Source organism: Dendropsophus ebraccatus, chromosome 3 (genome assembly GCF_027789765.1).
Source record: "Dendropsophus ebraccatus isolate aDenEbr1 chromosome 3, aDenEbr1.pat, whole genome shotgun sequence".
In the NCBI taxonomy this organism is placed as follows: Eukaryota; Metazoa; Chordata; class Amphibia; order Anura; family Hylidae; genus Dendropsophus; species Dendropsophus ebraccatus.
The window spans coordinates 143,600,138-143,619,241 of NC_091456.1; the positions used below are offsets into that span (position 1 = coordinate 143,600,138).

Consider the following 19,104-nt stretch of genomic DNA (forward strand, 5'->3'; position numbering starts at 1 on the left):
TTTAGAAAACCCCTTTAAGCCTCCTTCACACCTATGTTTTGCACAGCATTTATTGTCTATCCTTCAGACCACTTAGGGCGGTTTCAGTAAACAAATAGCATTAGGGTATGTTCACACTGAGGAATAGGCGAGTATTCAGTGAGGAATTAAAGAGGAATGTTTTGTACTTGAAATTCCTTGCCTATTCATATCTGTCAGAATAGGAGCAGAATTTGAGCGGAATACAAGCAAATTCAAGCCCCATTGACTTCTATGGTATTTCTCTAGCAGAATCCGCCCAAAGAATTGACATGTAAACTTTTTGGTCGGAAAGCGGATCTGTGGCAGAAAATTCTGCTTGGAAATTCTTCACAGTTCATATTTTACAGGTGAAATCTGAAGCGGAAATTAAGAGCAGATTCCTCTTTAATTCCTTGTCTATTTCTCATTGTGAACATACCCTTAAAGGTGAAGTCTGGCGAAATGTTTTATTAAAGTATTGTATTGCCCCCCCAAAGTTATACAAATCACCAATAAACACTTATTATGGGAAATGCTTATAAAGGTCTTTTTCCCTTGCACTTACTACTGCATCAAGGCTTCACTTCCTGGATAAAATGGTGATGTCACGACCCGACTCCCAGAGCTGTGCGGGCGGTGGCTGCTGGAGAGGATGATGGCAGGGGGACACTGAGGGACACAGGGCACTGGAGGGACACTGAGCATCCCCCCGCCATCATCCTCTCCAGCAGCCACAGCCCGCACAGCTCTGGGAGTCGGGTCGTGACATCACCATTTTATCCAGGGAGTGAAGCCTTGATGTAGTAGTAAGTAGGGATGGTCCGAACAGAGTTTGGTTCGGGTTCATACGAACCCGAACTCTCGGTAATGATTCCCGCTGTCTGCCCGGTCCGTGCAGCGGGTGGATCCAGCGGGAGGACCGCCTGGAAAACTAGGATACAGCCATAACCATAGGCTGTATCCCAGTTTTCCAGGTGGTCCTCCCGCTGTATCCACCCGCTCCACTGAGCGGGCAGACAGCGGGAATCTGATGCCGAACCTCGGAGGGTTCGGACCATCCCTAGTAGTAAGTGCAGGGGAAAAAGCACTTTATAAGCATTTCCTGTAATAAGTGTATATTGGTGATTTGTATAACTTTTGGGGGGCAATACAATACTTAAATAAAATTTTTCTCAAATTCTCCTTTAAATATTCCCTAGTATTCTGTGTTGTACTGACATCCGAATCCAGTGCAGCACAGCCAATGGGGGCTGTCCTCGGCCCCTAGAGCCCCGTTCGCCATTGCCTCCTATATTTACGCCTAATTGAGACCAGCTTACGTATTCTTGAATATGTATAAAGTAGGCGTAAATGTGGTAATGAGGCAATAGGCGATGCCAATGGTACTCAGGGGGTGCTCTAAAGTTCGCGAAAACTATGGGACTTTCAAACATCGAAGGAGCGGCAATGGAAAGAAAAAGTAGGTAAAGGGCTACCGGGAGCTATCAGTGGGTTCATCTGCATGAACCTACTGACTGTTTTCCTTTAAGGTACCTAGAATAATGATATATTGAATATGATATAACTTAAAAGGAAAATCAGGTAACAAAAATGCAAAAAACAAAATGGGAAAATCAAAAACATTTTATTTACATAAATAGTTTAGCAGAGAACTTTACATAAACTAAGTTTCACATTCTAGGTAGGCTGGCTTGCAATAAACCTGTCTGGCGGTGTATAAGATGTTACTGCAAGTGGGTGCCGGAGCGAGGAGACAAAGGTAATGTGTCTGCCACACTTTCTTGTGTGCTATAAATGGCTGGATAGGTTATTTACAGAGACAATTGCATGAAAATAATTCTTTAAATAAGTTCATTCTTAATAGACAAGATAGCAGCCAAGTGCAGCTCTTATACGTGGTGTGTATCAGTCACTTTCATATTCCTCTATCCTTAACTCTTCATCATCCATAAGGGCCTGAGCTGTAACAGGTTGAGGTTGACTGGTTGGAAGATCAGTTTCTCCTCCTTGGCTGGAAGGAAGTACTGAGCCACTGGATCCTTCCCCGGTATTGGCTTTGCTTCCGCTTGTGATCTGTCCATGAGCAGAGTCCTCTTCATCACCACTGTCTATATCTGGTACTCCGGGGTCCTTGTCAGTGAGGGCTTCCAGCCTTACCCTGCACCAAGATTGGAACAAAACAAATCTCATATTATATGAGGGATAGGCAAACGAATTACCAGAGAAATGCTTTAACAGCTCTGTAATACCTTCCAAAGTGACTCTTCAGGGGAAGCCTGCCAACATCCTGGATAAAGGCAATCTGTGCTGTAGAGGGAAAAGATCAACATAAGATGTAATCGTACTGCAAAGAAATATTTACAGTGTGTGGCTTATACATGTTGCTGCCCTAGATCAATAACAAAAAAAAACCTGATTTACTCGTAATGCAGTGATATTAGACAACAAAAGGAGATGAACAGAGTGAAGATGCCCACCAATTCTGATTAAAGGGGTAGTGCGGCGCTAAACATTTATTCACAAAATAACACAGATTACAAAGTTATACAACTTTGTAATGTGTGTTATGTAAGTGAATGGCCCCCTTCCCCGTGTTCCCCCCCCCCCGAAGTGTGGTGCATTATACTCACCGCATTACTGTCAACCCCCCGGCCACCATTTTGGGACAATGACGACATCTTCGGAATGCCGGCCGAACCACTCCGAACCGCCCTCATGCCGGCCCCCCTCTGCCTTGTGATCAGCTGCTCAGCTGTGATTGGTTGAGCACAGTTATGCACAGTTATGCTGGATGACGCGGCAGAGGGGGGGGCCGGCATGAGGGGCGGCTGGAGCGGTTCGGCCGGCCTTCCGAAGATGTTATGGGGGGGGGGGGGGTTGGGGGACACGGGGAAGGGGATCATTCACTTACATAACACACATTACGAAGTTGTATAACTTTGTAATGTGTGTTATTTTGTGAATAAATGTTTAGCGCCACGCTACCCTTTCAAGGGGTTTCCTTGACAGAAAAAACAAATATATATATATATATATATATATATATATATATATACATACACACATACACACACACACTACAGCAAATGGACTTTCTTTCTGCTTTCGTTTCTGATGTTTTTCAATGTTTGTAAGAAATGCCCTCCCAGCCCAGCAATTGGTTGAACAAGCTTAAGACACAAACAGCAGCAGTGGCTAGGAAATGTTGGAATGACAACTGTGTGGGATTGGGGCACATAAGTATGCCACCTTTATATTTTTAAAGTGCTCCCACTGCATGATGGAATATTTCTTTTAAAGGGAAACCTTCTTGACAAACCCAAAAAGGGGATAAGGGTCAGAGGGAACCTGTTGAAGATTGTGGCACCTCCTTTTCAGAGGCTCGTGTTATGTTGGGTAAAGGGAATACTTGCAATAAAGTACGACAAAATGTATCAAACAGCCTACGTTATATTGACAAATCTGGTGCGTTTTTTTACTGTCTAGTCTAAGGGTCCATTTACACCGAAAGACTATCTGACAGATTATCTGCCAAAGATTTGAAGCCAAAGCCAGGAATGGATTTGAAAAGAGGAGAAATCTCAGGCTTTCCTTTATGACCTGTTCTCTGTTTACAGTCTGTTTCTGGTTTTGGCTTCAAATCTTTGGCAGATAATATGTCAGATAATCCTTCTGTGTAAATGGACCCTCAGGGTCTATTATCAGCAGGCAGGAACACTCATCTCTGACAATTGGTCTAAGTGAGTCCAGTGATGAGGGATTGAACTAGAAATCTTGATTCGTTGGCTGATCTCATCTTTTGTATTGCATGCATTTACACAGTCACTAGTTGCTTACACATCTTCCCACGTAAATGGGAATGTGGGTGACTAGGGTGTAGTTAATAGGCCTCACAATTAATTAAGCCTTGTAAAAGTGATGCAAGCGAGCACCAGTCTCACAGATCAGCGCTTGCTTGCGGTGCAGCGTCTGCCTGTGTAAAAGAGCCCTAAGCTAAACTATGAATTAAATAGTTTTAGTACATTTTGGCTCACGCCTTTAAAATTATATTTAAAGGAATAATTTACCCTGTTCGTTCTATCTTGTATTTTCCCTACCGATATAACGGCACAGTTTACCTTGGTTTCTTAGAGGGTTTGTGAGCTTCGCCAGGTAGGGAACCACCTGGGTCTGAAGGCACAATGGTGAGGAACAGAAACTTGAGAACAGTTCTCTTGCAGCCAGTGTATTTTCCTGATACTGAAAACAAAAAAGGAAAATGAAGAGGAAAGGAACGTAGAGGTAACAGGAAAACCTTTATGCAATAGAATATATTTCTGGACGAAGTGAAAGATGACGTATTCTATAAGCATCCAATTACACAGGATGAAAATAAAGAACTAAACTGGTTTTATTATGTAAATTGGTCACCAATATCTTCCAACTTATTGATGCAAGAATAATAATAATTGAAGAATAAAAAAAATAAAAGACATATGGGTCGTCTTCCGATCAACAGCATGTAGTGGCTGCAGAGAGACGTACCTCGGTGCATCAGCATGTGTGTATCTGCAGATCATTTACAGGGTCATTGAGATCAGAGGTCAGAGAGGCACCTGGTACCTTTCATATATTCAGCTGTGATTCCAAAACATAGAGTTATGCTTTTATAAGAAGAGTCAAAGAGGCTTTCCTGAGCTCCTAAAGCTCCTCCTCCCATACCTGACCCTGCTTGGGACTCAGCTTCCAGGTGTCAATCAAGCCAGGAGGAGGGAGAAAGATTATTGCAGCTTTTCAGGTGTTTGGAAAAGCCTCTTTGACTCCTTGTACCAGAGAATAAAAGCATGTCCCTACATCCTGGAAGCACAGATGGATATATGAAAAGTACCATGTGTCATAACAGGTATCTAACAGTGTCAGCAGTTTGGAACAAGAACAGCTGACAGATTCCCTTTAGGTGAACAGGGGCCAAGCTATGACTAGGATGCAGTACCAGACACCACCACATGGACTATACAGTGGAAAGTCCAGGCTACAGTTAAAAGAAACCAAATCATAAGAAAATTGTGCATGTACCTAAATTTGCAATGCAATATAGCCCCCAGCACTGCTTCTAACCATATAAGTAATCGCTATAAGCAATATGGACTGAGAACACACTTTGTAACTCTTCCGTGCCATATGTAAATTATACCTATGTAGGCACTGGTGGTAATCGGCCTGCTAAGTAGTCATAGCTGCCGGGAAACCTCCTTTGCAATCAAGCCTCCCTGGGACGCTCCCAAAGTGCCTTTTCAGGGGATATGAATAACACCAATGTCAATTACTTATATGGTTGGAAACAGTGCTGGGGGCTATATTGCATTGCAAATTTAGGTACATGCACAATTTTCTTATGATTTGGTTTCTTCTAACTGTAGCCTGGACTTTCCACTGTATAGTCCATGTGGTGGTGTCTGGTACTGCATCCTAGTCATAGCTTGGCCCCTGTTCACCTAAAGGGAATCTGTCAGCTGTTCTTGTTCCAAACTGCTGACACTGTTAGATACCACGATTATCTGGTGATTGGTTACATTTAAGAGGTCGCAGTTCTTCAATGAGTGCTGCCCCTTTATTCTGCTGATTGTCCATTGATGGTCAACCCATCCCCCTGACAAACGTTCTGTATAGTCAAAAAATTAAATTCTACAAACCTTTTTATTTACAAGAAGCCATTGTGGCTTATGTAGAGGTCGGAAACCAACTCCTGACTGGCAACTAGCAAAAGCTCTGGAACTGTTGGAATGTATGATCCCTCTGCTCGCCACCGAAGAACTGTATACATTCAGCATGGATCTAAACTGGAGGGTATAAGCATAAGGAAGCAAATGACTGCTGAGATTCTGACCAAGTACAAGTCCTTTCTTTATATTTCCCATTCCTTCTTAATCCATATCTGGCTTTGGCACAAAAACTGCAGTGGCAGTTCTTCAAAAATTGCCTTGTGTGAAACTAGCCTGAGCCTTTTTTTTATTTCCCTGGAATACCCTTGTAAGGATGGACAACAAGTTGTCTCAATTAGGAATGGACAAACTCCTCCACTCCAACAACAGGATGCCAGGTGCAGGTCCAGGTAGCCAGGAATAGATAGCGAACATTAAAAGAATTTATTAAAACATTGTACATGGTACAAGACACAACGCATTTCGAGACCAGTCCGGTCTCTTTCTTAAAGTGTTCAATTAGGAATGAGTGAATTTATGGTACTAGCTAAGCACTCTGCTAGGCTTGGCGGTTAGCTTGTCAGCCGGTTGCCTTTGAACTCTGTGCTGCTCCATGCCGCTCCGCTTCGGGTACCTGAAAAAGCTGGATCAAGTCCTGGAAAACTTCTCCCAGTTTTTCAGGTCTGGATCCAACTTTTCCAGGCACCCTGTTAAGAGCAGCACAGAATTTAAAAGACAACCGGCTGACAAGCCGATCACCATACAGTAAATTTGCTTATCCCTAGCCTCAACTGGTAAAGCTTTAATAATATGCAAAAAAACTATTATATATTTCTGTATACAGTAAACCCCAATGCTAGAAATGCACAAGTAATACTCCTTACATTCCAGTCGCCAGTGAGAACGTCGGCAGCACTGAGGTACTCGCTGGCTCGTACAACATCATCAATATCAGAGAAGAAATCTAAATAGTTTTGGTGAAGATATAAATTGAATAATTCACTTCGCATATGAGACTTCTCTACTACAGCCTGTGGAGGAAACAAGAGAGAAACATGGTAACCAGCCTATGAGCAGATGTATGTCACAGTACGCAAGTGTAAGCATATCTATGCTAAGGTGATAATAAGGGGACTGGGGCAGACTAGATGCAATAGGTGGTGTTTCTCAGCAATCTCCTGAATAGTCGATAACCATTTATACAGCCCTGATCCAAATAAAAGAGCGTCCTTTATGTTAAGTCCCATTGCTTACCTCTGGGAGGACAAGGAGCAGGTCTCTGTGATGATGTGATAAATGAGCTGGCAATTTATAGCACTCCAGATCTGCTTCTGGAGCCTCTCCTGGAAAATATACATAAATATATACATTACCACAATCATTTCTCTAATCTGAACATTACTAATCTGAACCTACATTATTAGCTACATAGCAAAAGACTATGGCATGGGCCAAGCTATAAATTACATGCAGGTTATGTCCTATATGACAATACTGTAGACAGCCAACAAAGCCACTGCATGTACTGTAAGGTCCACAGAGAAAAAGCAACCATACTATTCATAATATATATGGGGATTGTAGAGATGTGAGGAATGGAAGTAATACCTATACATACAATTATGGCCTGAAATAAGCTCTTAATGTTTTCCAACTTAAAAGGGGAAATCTAGTGTTAAAAAACGTTTGCCATACAGCTGTAGTTATATAGAAAATGATGCTTACCTCTCCGCTATCCCTCAGTGTTTCCTGTCTCCCCCCTGACTCGTCTCGGGATTGACAGCCCACTCAGTTAATCACTGATTGAGACGATACAGTGCCGTGTCCAGTGATTGGCTGAGCAGGCTGTCACTCATAAGCCAAGTCCGTCTCATAAGTGGCGGCTGCGGTCAGGGGGGAACACAGAAGACACCGCAGGAGGACACCGGGGAATATACAAAGAGGTAAGTATAAACTCTTATTTTCTATATAACTGCAGCTATATAGCAAAAGTTTTTGTAATGTCAGATAACCCCTTTAACCCCTTAAGGTCAAAGCCTATTTTCGTTTTTGCGCTTTTGCTTATTCCATTTTAAGTTTAAAAGTCCATAGCGCTTGCATTTTTTCACCTAGAGACGTATATGAGCGCTTATTTTTTGCGAAACCAATTGTACTTTGCAATGACCGACATTATTTTTCCATAACATATGCTACGAAACCGGAAAAAAATCATTTGCGCTGTCAAATTGAAAAAAAAACGAATTTGTTTTGATTTCGGGGAGTTTTGCATTTACGCTGTCCGTCCTATGGTAAAACTGACTTGTTATGCATGTTCCTCAAGTCGTTACGATTACTATGATATATAACATGTATAACTTATATTGTATCTGATGGCCTGTAAAAAATTCAAACCATTGTTAACAAATATACGTTCCTTAAAACCGCTCCATTCCCAGGCTTATAGCGCTTTTATCCTTTGGTCTATGGGGCTGTGTGAGGTGTCAGTTTTTGCGCCATGATGTGTTCTTTCTATCGGTACCTTGATTGCGCATATACGACTTTTTGATCGTTTTTTATTACATTTTTTCTGGATTTGATGCGACCAAAAATGCGCAATTTTGCACTTTGGAATTTTTTTGCGCTGACGCCGTTTACCGTGCGAGATCAGGAATGTGATTAATTAATAGTTCGGGCGATTACGCGTGCGGCGATACTAAATATGTTTATTTATTTATTAATTTATATTTATAAAATGGGAAAAGGGGGGTGATTTGGACTTTTATTAGGGGAGGGGATTTTTTATTAATAAAAACACTTTTTTACTTTTTTTTTTTACATGGACTAGAAGCCCCCCTGGGGGGCTTGTATATACATAGCACTGATCTCTCATAGAGGTCAATGCTGTGTATATACACAGCAAAGATCCATCAGATCGGTCATAGATTGCTATGGCCTGCTGCAGGCCATAGCAATCTATTGCCGAGCCGGGATCAGCGTCATTCCGACGCTGAGGCCCGGCACGGGCAGAAGAACGGATCTCCCCCCCGCGATGTGATCCGACCCACTAGACACCAGGGATAGTGTGCATAAAGCACTTCAATGCAGCTGTCAGGTTTGACAGCTGCATTGAAGTGCTTAATTAGCCGGCGCGGCAACGGGACCCGCGCCGGCTAACAGAGGCACTGCCCGGCTGCACGTGTCAGCCGGGATCAGCGCCGTTCAGAGCTAAAAACGATAACCACAACACATTTTTCGACACAATTGCATTGCTCAGCTTTTCATTTATATACACAGATCGTCAAAATCTTGATCGCTATGTATTCAAGGGATTGTCTCATTAACCTCATCTATCACCTAGCCAGAGGATAGGAGATAAAAGAATTGCTGTGGGTTCTGTGGCGTTAAATAGGACTGCGTGTAAAGGCCCTTTCATACAGGCTAATTGCTGACAGGAAAACTCACTGCAAATTGGCCTGTCCAAGAAGGGCTAGCGGTCAACCGAGGAACAAGGGATGATTGTTTGTTTGGAATTTGAAGTTTCATTGCATTAACGGCAATTAAATAATTACTGTATGAAACGATCAATTACTGCAATTAAATGATGCATTCATGTTGCATTTTCATTGCACTGCGTGAACACAGCCTGAAGGCTCAATCAATCATGCAGCCAGATCACACGATCGATAGCTGGATCACATGTGCAGCACAGCTGCAATTTATTTAACTAATCGCTTAGTCCTAGGGTGGATTTACACAGAAAGATTTGTCTGACAGATATTGGAAGCCAAAGCCAGGAATGGATTTTAAAGGGAATAGATCCCAGACTTTCCTTTATGACCTGATCCATGTTTATATTCTGTTCCTGGTTTTGGCTTCAAAGATCTGTCTGTGTAAACGCACCACTACATACATCATTTTTATTTTACAGAAATGGGGCTCTTAACATTACAAACAAAGGTTAAATGTAGTAAAACATCTCAGACTCTTACTTTTACAATGCAGAATTTTCCCCAATGCGCGGAACAGGAAAAGAGAAGCGTCTTTGCCTCCTATGGCTTGTATTTCATCTGTGTCTCCTACTTTATCAGATTTTTTTTTGCCCTTTGATTTGGACGTGGCTTTGGACACCTTTGAAGCTTTTCCTTTCTTCTTAGACCAAAAATCACTTGGCAAGGAAGAATCTGTAGACAGATAAGAAAGGCGGCTGACTAAGTTACATAAACAGACTAGTGCAGTGGTTTCAGGACGCTTCCTGCTGCAGGATGTTTTTAGAGAAGCTTTATATATTACAAATATACACTTTTTATTAAAAGGGAGGTCCCATAAAAATAAAAAAGTAAGGAAGGCAGGGGGGTGCGTTTCTTGCAAAAGACCTTTGCAGCTGTAATGTCATGGCCCGGCGGAGCGATTGCCCACTCAGCCAGTCAGTGACTGGGGCGGTGTTGTGGGGCAAGAGGATAGGCAAGTATACTACGTTTATTATATTCCCGCACCCCCTTGCCTTTCTGTTTTTTTTCTTTTTTAATTCATGGGACTTCTCCTTTACATTAAAGGGGTATTCCCCCCAAAATTATTTTTGCATTAATACATTGCCCACCTGTAGCTTTTCATCTTTCCAATATAAAGTTATTATGGATTCTGCACAGTTTTGCTGTTATCTAGATGCATTCACCCCCACGCAGAGAATCATCAGACCTCAGTCCAACCCAACACGCTCCCTGATCCTGGCCCGCACCCTCAGAGACGGCATCACGTGTCCGCCATCTCTTCAATGGGTCGGGTTAGCGCTTCTCACCCAGTCCACTGAAGCAAGGGAGGACACTGAGACAGTGACAGCAGCTGCTGATGATCACTGTCTCCCTCTCTGACAGCAGCTCCCCCGCCCCCCTGCATTTCACCACCCGTTGGCCGTCCGTCCTGAATTCACCTCCCGGTGGCCGCCCCCCATCTCATCCACCTGGTGGCCGCCCGCGGCACGTCCACCCCCCGCCCCCCTCACATCTCAACTCCCGGAGCCGGCTGTGCCCACCCCGCATCTCATCCCCCCCAGTGGCCGCCCGCGGCACGTCCACCCCACGTCCCCCTCGCATATCACCTCCCGGTGGCCACCTGCGGCAACGTCCACCACCCCCCGGTGCCGGCCGAGGCAACATCCACCAGCCCCCAACCCCCGGATCTCACCTCCCGGTGGCCACCCGTGGCACGTCCACCCCCGCGCATATCACCTCCCGGTGGCCGCCCGTGGTACGTCCGCCCCCCCTTGCATATCACCTCCCGGTGGCCGCCACTCATCTCACCGTGCCGGCCGCGGCAACGTCCACCACCCGCCACCCCCCACCCCCGCGTGCCGGGATATGGCATCCCCTGTGGAAGTGGAAGACACTTATGGGATGGCTGGGAGCAGTAGTTCCACAGACTGGCATCACACTAATATGACGTCCCCCCCCGCTGTATCTCATCTCCTGCTGGGATTTGGGAGGGGGGGCCAGGGGGTGGACGTGACGCTGGCGGCCACCGGGGGATGAGATACAGCAGGGGACATCATGTTTGCGTGATGCCAGTCTGTTGAACTACTGCTCCCAGCCATCCCATAAGTGTCTTCCACTCTGCCCTATGTGTTGCATCATGCCCTGTAATCTAGGACAGAGTGGAAGACACTTATGGGATGGCTGGGAGCAGTAGTTCCACAGACTGTCATAAGGATCATCAGGCAGAAGCATTGCATGATGGGAAATGTAGTTTCCTATGTTGGTTATAGATCGCTGTTAGAAAAACTTGTAACTCAGGAACGGCAGCAGCTAGAAAGATGGGAGACTGCTCAAAATACTCAGGGGGACTTGGCGAGTAAGGTCAGCTAGGTTTGGGAGCATTACATTTTTTTTAGCTCTTGGGGGGAATACCCCTTTAAGTCTCTTAAGCCTGTGTCTAGAATTACAGCATTTTTTTACTTTAGTGATATGATCAAGAGTAAAGAATTTTTGGGGAAAAAGGCAGATTTTTATTTTTTTTTTTAAATCACAATCACTTTTAGGACTGAGTCATAAATTTAATCTTACCTTTAAGTGCTGAGAACTGAAGGCTATTAATGGCGCTTCTAATGTCCCCTGAACAGCCGGAGCACAACAACTCCAAAGTTTCCTTATCAGGAATAACATACTTCCCTCCGCTCTGAAATACAGAAAGAGTGAGCATGTGACAATACTGCTCAATGTGGCATATATATGAGTTTCAAGATTTTACCCCTTCCTGTTAAGCCTAACATAACAGTAACATAACTTGAAGGGGTGTTCAGAGTTAAATTAACCAATTCCCTAACCGGAGCAGAGTGGATAAGTGGTAGTGTGGGGAGAAAGTCTGACCGCTAGGACCCCCACCATGTCCATAATAGAGCCCTGAGAGGCTTTTATGAATGGAGTGGCAAGTTGTGCATGCATGCAAAATGTTCTATTCATTGTCTATAGAGCTGCAGAACTTAGGCTATTATTTGGGTGACAGGTTCACTTTAGGGTTGTCAAGGAAAAAATAATTGATAGCATAAAGTAATCGACAGACTCCCAACAACCTTGCTGTGCACTACAGGGTCTAGATGATGCATGGCTTAAAAGCTACACACATGAAAGCATGAAGATAATGCATGGCACTATGGTCTATGAACAAAAGTTTGGAACTTTGAAAGATTTGAGAAAAGACAGTTATATACAGTAAGAAGATTGTGATAGTCTCAATACTATGCACTTACTGACCATAGCAGCCTCTGTAGCTGCAATCCTGCTCAGCACTTTCATCATACTTGTGGGAGCAACGGGATTGAAGCTGCAAGAGTACATGAGCAATTAGTACATAAACATATCTATGGTATACTGTATAAATAGCTATAAACAATATAGGCATAGGTCATATGTATCAGTGTTATCCATTATCAGTTGTTTGCCAACCATGGGAATGAGAGAGATTTTATATATTCACTTTGAATTAAAAAAAAAAAAAAAAAAGAGTGGAGGCTAAGCATGTGAACTGCAGCTCCATTTATTCAGGACAAGGGCCGCCTCCCCCCCTTCTCATGTTTGGAGAGTATACCAGTGGTCAGACCCACATCGATTAGACACTTATCACCTTATACGTTAATAATATCGTGTATGTATTTCTGCCAGTCACACAAATGTCTGAAAAGAAAAAAAAGGGAAAAAAAACAACTGCATGTGAATGTAGCCTTAAAGGAAAACAGCAGAATAATGTAACCTGCTGTTAAGTTCTTAAATGGCAGGGGACACAGCATACTTGGGTTTCTTTATTATAATATTTACAATCACATTTGTTCTCCTTTCAAAGACATTTTTCTATCGAGTGACAATAAGAAGTGCAGTAATTCTGGTTGCAAGCTTTTCCGAAACAGATTTCAAGCTTTCAGCCTGTAAGTATGTCTAATTTTAAAAGTGTACCTGAAATTCTAAACTTTTGACATGTTCGGGAGAATCAGCAGGGAGTTGTACCGTGCTGCAGTGCATTCCACTACCTACCCTGTGTCTGTGTGAGCATAGACATACATTTTGCAGCTGTCCTGGACACATGACACAGCTGAGAGCGGATTTCTCTAGACTTGTTCTCCTGATCGTTCGCAGTCTAAACACTCAGCCCCCTGACCGATCACAACTTTTGACATGTCTCTGTGACATTTCAAAAGTTTTTTTTTATAATGACAGGTGCGCTTTAAAGAGACAGCTGTATTAAAAATAGGGTAAAAAAAAGACAACTAATATGGCTACAAATTCTGCTGTCACTTTAGTAAAAAATCACTGCAACAAAACACAATCAAAATGACAATATCCCTGTAATTAAAACTAATTTCAATACGAAAGATATTGCTTCCTGTTTTAACTTCTGATGAACCCGTGCACTACTACAAGGCACCAATGACTGTTTGCCCACTGTCTCTAGCATCATGTCATGTCTTGTCTCTATATCTGAAAGTAATCTTTCATAGATTCAACTTCTTGGGGGACATTTACTAACATGTGCCCATGGCATACACCACGGAAAGGAGGCAGAGTCACCCCTTCTCCATGTCGTATGCCAGCTGTAGGCCACTTGCCTAATGGACGGGCAAGGGGCGCCGGCAAAGCGGGGAGGAGACGTAGCCTGATTTTCTAAGGTTTACGTCTATAAACAGGTGTAAACCAGGCAAAAATCTACTTTTGTGCTAAGCGGCTTTACATTTTTGGGCAATGCATGCGCCGGTTTTACTAGGAGTTGTGCACCTCTTAGTAAATCCGTCCGGGGTTTTATTTATGACTAGCATACGAGTATGCCTGTCTTGATAAATGCCCCCCTTGTGTTTGGACCATGTATGAAACTTGATATTTCCACTTATGATAAGAATATAACATCTCTGCACTGGATGCCTATTTACTGTGTACATACCATATAATGATTACTATTGTTATATGGCCCATTTTATAAGTGTACTTGGATAAAGTAATATGTCAGTTGTGTCTCAGCAGAAGGCTTTCACCTAATATTGCAAACAAGCAACTCTTCCTGGATTTCTTTCGGGAACAGTCGTCTTTGATGGCTGTCACCGCTCAGACTGTCGGATATTATAAATACTAGGGGGCAGCGACCAGTCTTCACAAATCTCCTGTGGTAAAATGAAGAGAGAAAAAGAAAAGAAAATGAGCAACTCTGCGGGGAATGTATACAAGCAGAAACCTGTGCACAGTTTATATTCTACCTTACCTGAGAATATCATGTAGACTTGCAGGGTCCCTATAAAACTGGTTGGGCATATCCTAAAAACAATAAATAGGTAAAACAACTAAATATATTACTTGATATTTGCTTAAAGAGTATGTTTCTCTAGGTTTAGGCATCAGTCTGGGTCTTAACACACAGATCCCAACCAATTAAAAGTTTAGCCATGTTTCTACATGTCAATTTTTTTTTTTTTTTACGTGAAAGCAAGTTATTCTGTTGAATACCCAATACAATTTACTTTTCTTAAGGCTTAGGATTTTTAAGATAAAAACAAATACGTTTTGCTGTTCCAACCCTCGCTGACATCAGCAATGACATGTCCATAAAGCCTTATCACTGCTATAGTCAATGACTGTGGCCTCAGCAGTGTACTGTGCGAGACCACTGAAGAGCTGCAGTGGTGAGGTATATAGGTACACTATCACTGCTTCCAAAATAAAAGAGAACAGTGGGGAGGTCCAAGCCATAAAACAAATCATTTCCAACCAAGTCAGACAACGCCATATATCTGTATGTATGCATATTATCTTTAGATACATAAGTTCATTTTCTCTTTACGACTTACATCAACAATAATAATTTTCCTGTTAGTAGACGGAGACTCTCCTAGCATCTGAAGTTTGTTGTATTTGTTTGCCCTTAAAAGAAAGTCTTGGAAAAGAGCGGACTGAGACTGACTGGTGAAGATCTGGAATCCCATCTCTAGAGGAGGAAATGGAAAAGAAACGGTTAAAATCCATATTGTACACTTAACTAAAGGAACATGCCGGAGTAATTCCCCTTTTCAGTCCGGCAGCTCTCTTGGGAACATAAAAAATACTTACATGTTCTTTTTTATTTCTATATTTTCTTACCTCGGTCAAATATCTCTGGAGGCTCATCCTTCTTAAATTCCTGCATTAAAGGGTTGATCCACTCCTGCACTTGGATCCCCATCTCTTTAGCAAGAACCAGGATAGTTGCGGTTTTTCCACAACCAGGAGGGCCAGTGAGCAACAAAATAGATCCACCCTATTAACACAAGCAAATGGGTAAAAGTTAGGCATAATATGGTTTCCAAAAATATCTATAGGAAGAAGCAATACACTGACATTTTCCAACATATCAAAGTAAAATAAGCAAACAAACCTGTTTTTTGTCAGCATGAGCTCTTAGCCAGGTCTCCACCTCTTCCACCTTCTTCTTATGTACGGCAAGGTCTGCCTGCAAACAAGAACAAGAGTGCTTCATTCTAAACCTGATCAGCTCTGCTGAATAAATTATACAACTCGATGTATCTTTCCCAAGAGACCTACCTGAACACTGGGTGAGTATTTATCAATCCAGGGGTCATTCTGAGCCTGCTCCGAGGGTCCTTTGACTCCATCATTACAATGATTGGCAGAGAATGGATTTGCTCTTTTTTTGCTCTGAGATGGGTTCTCTAATGCGGACTCATCTTTCTTGCTCCCTCTTTTAGATGCTCCAAATGACTGAGATGTGGCTTTGCCTGAGCAGCCAAAGAAATCTTCAAAGGACGGTTCTACCCAGTTGGTGATCTGTAGAGAAGCAATATTAGAAATACAAATCTATATATATTCTGTATTGTTGTGAATACTTTTAATCCATCCTACACACTAAGCAAATACTAAATGTAATATTTAATATGGTCTAAGCTGTAACTGATCGCAATTGTATTTATATTGGAAATATTATAGGAGTGTATGGGATCTTGATATACTAAAATCTGCAGTGTCAGGTAACTAGCAGACATTTCTACCAGTTCATAAGTAACAATAACACTGTCTCTGGAGATGATCTATCACATATGCCCAAAGCATCAAATTCAGAGCAGGTTAACATTCTATAAAATGCATTAACATTGAGTGTGGCTGTGCATTGGACAGAGATGCTGGGGATTTATGCATACGTTTAAAATAAACAAACATTTAAAATCATCAGTTGCAAGTTTTGCAAAGGATCCAACATATATTCAAAGAGAAAACTTGCTACTCTAGTAATACACTGTGCAATTTACATATATAAATCTGCTATGGACAATCCACAGCATATTGGGCCTCAAATGGCAAACCTTCAATACTGCAGTAACCCAAAAATATAGGTGCCAAAAACCAATCTATATAGATGCATGAGTAAGCTTGCTACCATTTCCCCCCCCCAGTTCTAGAAAATTGTTTAATTTTGCCTCTATGGAATGTGGGAGGCCTGAATAACTACAAGGCCTGGAACAGGTTCCAGGAGGTACACCTACGTACAGTACTTATAATTTACCTGTCCTACATATGACATGTCAGAAGTTTTGATTGGTTGGAGGAGCAGCACCACACATTAGCATATTTTACTTCCCCACTGTTAATCATCCAGATAATAGGTGCGGACTGTAGAGGTTGGACATTTATAACATATCCTATGGACATGCTATAAATGTTGAGTTGGAAAGACCACTTCAATAAACATGACTACATTTTAGAGTGGGAGAGAAATAGCAAATACATCAAAGCAGCAATATAACACTAACACATTACCTTAGCAGAAGTTACTTTCCTTCTGAAAGAGGTCTTTGACATTATAAAATTTTAAGTCTCCCATGAGCTCAGCACTGCATGATATGTGGTAGCCGCCTGCTGCACTGTAACAAAGCACACAGGACATTTAAGTATAACATTGTAGAAGGCTAAATAAAAATTGTAAAATATTCAAAGGTGTTGACCACCCTGTATGTACTTTATTGAAATTAACAGCAGTCCTAATAATCATATACTCGTATACTCTCCACCCCTCTCCCCTTGTGCTGCTGGACGGCTCCTCTGTTCATACACAGCAATACTGAACAGAAGTAAGGAGTGCAGACGTAGTGTACAGGGTACAGTGACCTGTATCATCACATGCTCCTCCATACATGATGCATGGACAAAGGAGCCATCCGGTGGCACCAGAGAGGTGCGGAGTTACTGAACAGGGCCGCCTCAGAGAGCAAGTGACATTATCATCAATTAATGGCCAATCAATTTAAAGGTTTAAAGAAAATATGTCAGCTGTAATTCACACTCAGGGGGGAGTGAGGAAGTGTATTACTATAGTGTGCTTACACAGACAGATTTATCTGATAGATTGTTTTAAGCCAAAACCAGAAATAAATTTGAAAAGAGGAGAAATCTCAGTCTTTCCTTTATGACCTGGTCTCTGTTTATAGTCTGTTCCTGGCTTTGGCTTCAAAAATGTGTAAATGCACCATTACAGCCTGCTGCACTTCAGGAGCTTGGGAAAGCCTCTTTGATTATTCTTACTAGAGAATAAAAGAATCTTTCTATGTTCTAGAAGCATAGTTTATTTTTTAAATTGAATTTTATTCTTATTATTTTCTTTAAAAAAAAACATAGTCATACGTTCGGATTTCATTTCTGAATACAAAAGCCATTCACAGATTACATTTTCTCCAAACCCGCCCTCCCTACCCTCTATCCCCACCCCCACCCCATGCCTAGGGGAGGAAATAAAAACACCACCTAACCTATCTCCTCTGATATTTTTCATATTTCTCCAAACACCTTTCCCCTTCTCTTATACTTGGGACGGCAGCTGCCATCCCGACTCTTATGATCAATAATCTGGCATCAAATAACATCCGAATTATATTCTGACGTACTTTTCTATTTGCTTTGATCTCCAAAGTATTGTGAGGAAGCACAGACAGTCATATGAAGGATACCATGAGCACTAACAGCTATCTAACAATGACAGCAGCTGACAGGTTCACTTTGAAAATGTTTATTTGGGTTTTGTAAAAAAATAAAATAAAATAAACATAAAATGGAAAAACAACTTTTTTTTTTCTACAAGCAAATATGGTGTAGAAGCAGAGGTACAGTATAGTGAATGAGGAAGTGACGCACCATCAAAGCATCTTGAACAGTTTAAAGGGAAAAGGTCACTTCACTTTTCCACTGATGACTTTCATGCTGCCCAAAACATCAAAGCAGGTCCCTTTAAAGGGTTCTCCCATGTGACAATGTTATTCCCTACCCCTGTGATCAGTCAGTTACCCCTCATCCAGTAAGGAGGGGATCCTATCTCTGTAATGTGTCATGTCCTCAGCTGATCTTTGTTTGGTGCAAGTTCACACATACACATAACGCAATGGTAAGTCCTCAGCCCCCTGTCAGTTCCTCTCCGTTCCTCTCCACCCAGATCCCAAGGATGACACTGTGTTACATGGTCCTAGAAGCCACAACAACATCTGGACTATGCCAATACCCACACAGTGAGGTATGAGAGTGCTGATACTTGTAGCAGAAGTGGCAGCTGTGCAGGCGGACAGTGTCCCCTCGTCCACATACAGGCCCGTACTGGTAACAGAGACACATCCCGGAGGACTCACCCTGACAAGACGCAACAACGCAGCCCCTTCTGTGCGGCTCACTGCTCGCACCTCACGGCGCTTCGTATGGACGTCACCGGCGCACAATGACGCAGCGACAAAAGTTAAAAGATGCTCTGACGTCTGAGGGAGGTGAGGCGCGCGCCGCCATCTTTGATGTGGTCAGCAGATTGCTTACCTTTTGTAATTGCTGCCAGCTTACCTCTGTAACATACATATTACACTACAGGGGTGATACAGCCTGCCTTCTGATAGGGTTATATTTATATTATGAAGCCGATAATACGGGCCTGACCTGTGACGTCACGTTGCTCC

The 19,104-nt window shown here is 42.5% G+C and overlaps 1 protein-coding gene across 3 annotated transcripts; it reads right to left on the bottom strand.

Moving 5' to 3' along the window:
• Positions 1–1,608: 1,608 nt before the first annotated feature.
• On the bottom strand, positions 1,609–19,104 carry RAD17 (RAD17 checkpoint clamp loader component). Of its 3 annotated transcripts, none has more exons than XM_069962864.1 (17): positions 19,085–19,104; positions 16,937–17,040; positions 15,707–15,949; positions 15,540–15,614; positions 15,266–15,422; positions 14,977–15,113; positions 14,394–14,446; positions 14,170–14,295; positions 12,404–12,473; positions 11,717–11,828; positions 9,650–9,841; positions 6,936–7,024; positions 6,566–6,712; positions 5,673–5,819; positions 4,119–4,239; positions 2,250–2,307; positions 1,609–2,158 (listed from the first exon to the last, which is right to left on the bottom strand). In XM_069962864.1, the coding sequence occupies exons 2-17, from the start codon at positions 16,976–16,978 to the stop codon at positions 1,906–1,908; spliced, it is 2,022 nt and encodes a 673-aa protein (XP_069818965.1). In that variant the 5' UTR covers positions 16,979–17,040; positions 19,085–19,104; the 3' UTR covers positions 1,609–1,905. The 3 variants fall into 3 exon arrangements, with proteins under 3 accessions (XP_069818965.1, XP_069818963.1, XP_069818964.1); XM_069962862.1 differs by lacking the exon at positions 19,085–19,104 and adding an exon at positions 18,790–18,897; XM_069962863.1 differs by lacking the exon at positions 19,085–19,104 and adding an exon at positions 18,790–18,879 and having other exon boundaries at positions 16,937–17,035.

What these genes read in the sequence shown, in the direction of transcription:
- RAD17 (XM_069962864.1), bottom strand. Translation starts at nt 16,978, where the DNA reads ATGTCAAAGACCTCTTTCAGAAGGAAAGTAACTTCTGCTAAG. An exon ending in GGAAAGTAACTTCTGCTAAG is followed by an intron (nt 15,950 to 16,936) that starts GTAATGTGTTAG and finishes GCTTCTCTACAG; the next exon opens with ATCACCAACTGGGTAGAACC. An exon ending in TCCAGAGATATTTGACCGAG is followed by an intron (nt 15,114 to 15,265) that starts GTAAGAAAATAT and finishes TTCCTCCTCTAG; the next exon opens with AGATGGGATTCCAGATCTTC.